Below are 6,666 nucleotides of genomic sequence, written 5' to 3' on the forward strand. Positions count from 1 at the left end.
TATATAATATATAAATATCTATATACGCGTAAGACCCCTGATCAAAACCTAAAGTAAAAACCAATCTTTTAACTCGGAAACACAAACAAAACTTAAACATTCCAACACAGATCAACATCTAAATATGCCCATGATACGATCTACTGCAACTCAACAAGCACACGAGTATCACATACCTTCGAGGGTTTTGACATGGCTCTGAATACGGGTAGTCTAAGCTGAAGTTCGTTGAAAGCCTGGTTCATCTGAGACCTTCGCCGACGCTCGTTCTCGTTGTGTCCCGGTCTACCGCCCCTTCCATACGTTCCCTCCGCACCGCTGGCTCCACCATCCTCGTTGCCATGATAACCGTCATACGCATCCGAATGGATCCCTCCAGCACTCTCACTGTTCCTGCGAGCGTTAGATCGAGACTTGGGCGTTTTGCGCTTAGCGGCCGAGCTCGTACTAGCCCTACTACGATTTCGTGGCGGCGGGTTAGGAGTTATGGAAATAGTACCTACACTATTCCTACCTACACTGTTCTTACCCTTTGACCTGGGGTTCGGCATCTGGCTATGTTTGTTGTTACCGTGTCCACCTGCCGATTTATTGCCCTGTAACTCACTGCGCGGATTGACAGAGGCATTTCCGTGTTCGTCGGTGGGGGGACGTGACGCGTGAGAGAGTATACCAGTACTCTCGGTATATCCGCCTACAGACTTATCACCTTGCACCATGTCTGTGTCCCCATACCTTTCCCTATACCTACCCCTATCCCCCATTTGTAGTTGGGCAGCAAGGGCATCTTCGATTTCGTCATACTCTATATCGCTCGCCTCCAGGTCCTCTGGCTCGTATTCAAACCCGAACTCATCGACGTAGTACTGCTCGGCTTCATATGCGATATGCCTCTTGTCTCGGCCATAGTGTTCCACGTCATCGTCATAACCGTACGGATTCTCCTGCTGATCCGAGTAATACTTTGTACTACCGCACCTCCGCATCGCACCGGCTTCGTCGGCTCTCATGGCACTCCCCTCCAGTCTGCTGTCATCAGTTGAACGCGTGCCTCCGTACCTGTCACGTAGTCCTCCTGCCTTCCCCTCTCCAACCACCTCGTCCACATCCATCTCCTGCGCCTCACTGACCGACACGTGCAGTCTCAACAGCCGCATCTTGGCCGATCCGTCCCCTCTGTCTGCTGCACCTTTCAGCTGGGTCCCACTCTGTCGTCCACCACTGTCTCTCTCACGCATGGGAGACCAGGTCCGTGACGAGGCTTCTCGAGCTGGCGAGTACGCCCGCTGAGACCCCATCTGTTTACTCATGCCCCGCTGCGCCCGAGCCTGGTGAGAGAAGCTCTCGAGGCCTCGGCTGTATGTGCTGTTGTCTCCGACTGTCTGTGTGCTTGTGGGCACTTGTTGACCTCGATTGGGGGCCGTGTATGGTCTACCGCCGCTGACACTGCGCATACCTGGCGTTGGCTGTGCGAAGGCGCTTGAGTAGGCATCGGAGGTGGAGAGAGAGGATGGCTTGCGCTTGTGCCCTGTGGGTCGTTTCTGGCCACCATTGGACAACCAGTCTTCCCTACCGTGCTTATTAGTACCCCCGTAAGGTGCGTCGAAGGCCCTGCTACTGCTGCTCGGGTCAAGGTCACCACTGCCGTGTCCGCCAGTGTTGTGGCTACTGTTGTTGTTGTTGTTGTTGTTACTGTTGCTGTTGTTGTCATTACTGTTGGTAGTAGTGGCAAGGAGCGAGCCCTTTGGGTTTGTGGCACTCTTGTGCATGGACGAGAAACTCAACCACTCCGACCCTGAGCCTCCCTTTATCTTGACCACAAACTCCTTGACTGTATGCACGCCTACGCCGGGATCGCCCTCGTCATCATCTTCGCCACTGCCGTCTGCGTTATCGTACGCATCAGCACTCGCATGCTTCTCTGCGTCTATCGGGGTGTCCTCTGTGTGCTTGTCTCGGTCCATATACCTACCACCGTCTTGATCTCTCTCTCCATCTGCATCTGCATCTGCATCTCTGTCTCTGAGACTCTCCTTGTACCCCTCATCCCGCCCGCTGCCTCGGGCCGTCTGCTGTCGTTCCGCATGTTCATAGTCAGTCACTGATCGGCTTCGCATGCCCTCTCGGCTACCTACAGGCCTGTTGAACGCGAGCGGTGGTACATCCAAGAGGGCCGGATCGATGGAGGGCACGGACAAGCCCCTACGCTGCCGGTCTCGCAATAAACTGCGCAGGCAGTACTGCAGTTCGCGTGTTTGCTCGGCTGTGGTTGCGCGCACGTTCTCAAGTGCACTTCCTATGCGGCGAAGCTCGTGGATGTGTGTGATGGCTTCTGTGAGGACTTGTACCTTAGGCTGCGAGGAGTGTATGGGTGTACGGGTTAGAAGAGTGCCGTGATGAAGCTTTATAGGTCTTACAATGGATGAGAATGGTGACTTGGAGGAGTACATAGTAGAATGGAGGGAAGGCTCTGCAGAATAGCTTGAAATGTAGTGATTCAAGACTGGTATACAAGAAATAGGGGCATAAAAGTGACACAAAAGACTGTTTGAGACCAGATCAAAGTGGCCACTATAAAAAAAGGGCAGATAGGAATTCAAATTTCTGTTAACAATTTGAGTAAGCTACATGTATATACGTGCATATGTATATAGATAACCAAATCTCGATTGCGAAAAGGCTAAATGTCAGACACGAGCAGGTATTCGCTTTAGCGTAAAATAGAGGTATACACCAAAGTAGGCAAGCCCCGACGTACCAGGTTTATATCGTCCTTGGACGGCAGCAGGGTCCCCAGTTTCCGAAACGAGTCGTTGTGCATATCGCGGCGTTTGCGCTCCTGCTTCTTGTGCTTCATCTTCCGCCAGTTCTCCTTCTCAGCCGGCGTAGCATCGACCGGCTCCACATCAGACCCCCCAGGAGACCCCCCCGAGCCGGTCGTGTGCATCGAGTTTCTCCTCACCCGGCCAGAACCTTGCTTCGAGTCGGCATTGTTATGCGAATCGCTCACGATACTGTACTTCCGCTCCCGTGTATAGTAAGGCCCGGCCACTAGGCTGCCAGCAGTACCGGAGCTCAGGAGCAGCGAGCCTTTGGTAGAACTCACCCCCAGATGCGCGTTCGTCCCCACCACGCCCAGGTGCGACTGAGATACGCTCGGCTGTTCATGGCCCTGTCCGCGTACCTGTGCGTTGGACAGATGACGTGCCCGTGCACTCGGGGATTGCTCCTTACGTGCTTTGGGTGGTACTGCACTCACATGGGACGCCCTGCTTCTTTGGGCTATCCCCGGTTGACTCCGTGCTCGCGACAGACTACTCTCTCGGTCTACGCCTGCGGGCCAGTCGCCGGCCTCTCGGTCACTCCTTGGGTCTCTTGCACTAGCCGTGTTCTGGTCCGCGATACTCTCCAGATAATCTCCCCCCACGTCTCTACCCCCACTTGTCCGCCCATTTTCCAAATAGGGCGAGTGCCGCAGCTTACGCGCACTATCGGCCTCTGCTTCGACCTCAAACCTCGACCTGTCTCTGGGGTCTGCCCTAGTCCACTCCGATGGCCTGGTCCGCGAGGGCAAACGGTCCATACCGTCCCTGTCCGCCTCTCTCCGTCTATCCTCGAGCATGCGAAGATCCCGCTCACTCTCTGCCTGTGTGCGGAAGGCACGTGACTCGTGCATATCCCTCTGCCTTGCGTCGCCCATTGGATCGAACGCACCTCGACTCATCGCACGCGCTCTCTCGCGCTCGTCTACCAAGCCGTCCTTGCTGTCAGTATACACCTCCCGATAGTCATACGGACTCTCGGATATAGCCTTCTTGGGATCCACAGAACCGTCTATGTCTCCACGCTTGTGCATGTAATCGTAACCCCTATCTGTGGGCATTGTGGACCTCTTGTAGGTTCCCTCTACCATGTACCGTTGGTTCGCCACAAGTGGTCGGTCGTTGAACCATGGCCCATCCTCTCTGGACAAACCGGGTAGAAATTGTCCCAGATTCTCACCCGTGCGGTCGAGATAGTCTCTGTACGTTATCTCCCGAAATCCGTCGAGTTCCATGTCTCGTCGCCGGTCCTCTCTTCTCTTCATATCTCTGCCCGTGCTTGCACCCTTGTGCCATTCTCTGAGGTCTGATTCCTCCTTATCTCTTCCTCTATATCTTTCCCATTCCCTTTCCCATTCCCTTTCCCTTTCCCTTCCTATTTCCCTTTCTCTTTCCAATTCTCTTGCCCTTTCCAATTCTCGTTCGTATCGATACTCTCGGTTAGACAACCCCCCGCTTGCTTGGTAGTACTTTCTGTCGTAGTCATCTTCACCTCTGTGACCGCGGTAGATCTCCCGATCCCCTTCACGACCCCGCTCGCGCAACCCACCGGTGACATTCCCTTGTAGACGCTCAGCGTACGCCCTCTCGGCCGTGTCCCGCCGTTGATGCGGGATAGACTCCAGCGTTCGCTGCGACCGCAGGCTTTGATATTGAGGGCTCTTTTGTCCTGCCTGTTGCGCCATACTCCGCATAGCCCCAATACCGCCCGCACCTTCATCATTCCAATCCAGGCCGTGCTGATCATCTCCCACACTCCTGGACGGTGCAGATTTGTGCAAGTAGGCCTCGCCTCTTTCTAGCTGGCGTTGTCCCTGTGCTTCCGCATCTCTCGTCGGCTGTGACTGCATTTGCGGTGATTGTGTCCTCTGTTGGAGCTGCGCCCGGGAATACATACCTTGGTCTCGTGTATGCATTGCTTGTTCTCGAGTAAGACCCTGAGGCTGCCTTCGCAAATGCGCCTGGGTTTCCAGTTCTGCTTGGGCTTGTGCTTGTGCCTGTACTTGCGGTAATCGTGGCTGTGACCGTGAGCTGACCATGGGCCTCATCTCATCCAACCGAACCCTCTTCGTCTCCCTTCCCGCATGCATATCCATACCATGTGTGAGTACGTCTGCACTTCTCGGGCGAGTAAGAGACACGTTGACCCGTTGTTCTCGGTGATATTGTGAGTGTGGCTGTGCTGCATCATGCTTCGCCTCCCCTCCCTGGATAGTTGGCGTCATACCAGCCCTTGCCGAATACTGTGGGGACCGCGCCATACCGAGATTCTCACTCTGGGTAGATGGATTGCGTTGCCATTTCAACGGCACCTCCAAACCCATACCCATACTCGGGCTGACGCTCGCACATTCGTTGGCCCCTCTTCTCAAGCTGCCATTCGCAGGGCTTGCAACTGTAGGCAACTCCGCATCAGAACCCGCACCCGAGCCATACGGCTTCAAAGTGTCCTGCTGAGACTTCGAGCGGTGTGTCACAAGTAGCTCGTCGCGCACACTCAGCCGTGGGGAGTACGTGACTGACCGCGCCTTCATACCCTCGCCAAACTGATCCTTCAGAGAGTCCCCCAGACTTCTGCCCACTTCTCGGTCGGGCCTTTGGTCGAACCGATACACCCTGTCTTGCGGCGCACTGCTGGCCGCTTCCGTATCGTGTTCTCGGAACTTCATGGGCCCTGAGCCATTCCAAGCCCCCCCATCCGCCCCTCTCTGTGCTCGCGCCTGCTGTGTGCCACTGGGCGATTGCTGGGCACGTATTGAGGGAGAGGCGTCCTGTCTTTGGGGCCATTGCCCTCTGTCGGCCCCTTTTATATCCCTAATGCTCCCCACTCGCGGGGACGGCGATCTCTCAGTCGTCGTCGATGCTTCGTGCTCGTGTATGGCCTCCAGCATGCGCTGCTGTTGCTCTAACTGGTGGGCCCGCTCTTGCTGTTCCTGTATGCGCTGATCGTAAGTCTGGGTCTGTGGCGGCTTCACTTGTTTGCCCGATGCTTCCTCCAACAACGTGCCATTCCCACGTGCTACAGCAGCGGCCGGTCGGGGTGCCAAGAGGCGGTTAGGGGCTTGCGATAGAATTGGCGACAGGCGCTGTGACATGTACTGCGATGGACTGTGTGCCGCGCTGTCGCCCCGTTCATGCCTCTGTGCTTGTGAAGACGGCTGTGCTTTGAGGGATGTCTGCTCTATCCGCGCCTGTTCTCCAGCGAGTGCTTGCATTAGTTGCGACTGACTCTGGTAAGCATGCAAATGCTCCCGCCTATCGTTCCGGGTTTTTAGAGGCTGCGATGGCGGCAGGGGGGGAACTTGGCGCTCCTCCTTTACATCGCTGTTGTTCTCTTGTTTATAGTCCACATTTCCAGTACCCCCACCCTCACCAACTCTATATCGGTCCCCAAAGTCAGCACCCATCGCGGATCCGATATCTGATTTCTTGTCCACCTCACCAACACCTTTACTATCACCGTCCCTGGATGCATCTCCCCAGCCGGTAGTCACGACTGGTTCAGTTTTCAGCTTAACTTCCGAGCCACCGGAAGGCATACCCGCTCGGCCCTTATCGTTCATATGTACAGCACTCACATTCTTTTCCCGGCGATCTTGCGACCCATTGGTCTGCGATCCTGAATCTGTTTTTGTTTGCACAATGTGTGCTTGTGCTTTTTTAATGTGCTGGTCTCGAAGATCAGAACTAGCCACCGCGCTGCGATTTTTCGTCGACACCTGCAGTTACAGAATGTGATCCAAGATGGGGTAAATAAAAACCGATAGCTAAAATCACATAAAAAAACGAAAACTTCAACATCGTTAGAGTTTCTCAGTATATACGTGTATATTTGCATATATAT

At 54.7% G+C, this 6,666-nt stretch overlaps 1 protein-coding gene across 1 annotated transcript in view; it reads right to left on the reverse strand.

The window, feature by feature from the left end:
* The window catches only part of SARC_00026 (hypothetical protein), a gene marked incomplete at its 5' end in the record, with an annotated part of 7,188 nt that extends 803 nt beyond the window's left edge, over positions 1–6,385 (reverse strand). Inside the window, 2 exons of the mRNA XM_014306321.1 lie at positions 177–2,354; positions 2,759–6,385. Coding sequence (XP_014161796.1) covers positions 177–2,354; positions 2,759–6,385 — 5,805 coding nt within the window. The remainder of the gene's footprint in view (positions 1–176; positions 2,355–2,758) is intronic.
* Between the last annotated feature and the right edge of the window lie 281 nt (positions 6,386–6,666).

Source organism: Sphaeroforma arctica, assembly GCF_001186125.1.
Source record: "Sphaeroforma arctica JP610 unplaced genomic scaffold supercont1.1, whole genome shotgun sequence".
NCBI lineage: Eukaryota > Ichthyosporea > Ichthyophonida > Sphaeroforma > Sphaeroforma arctica.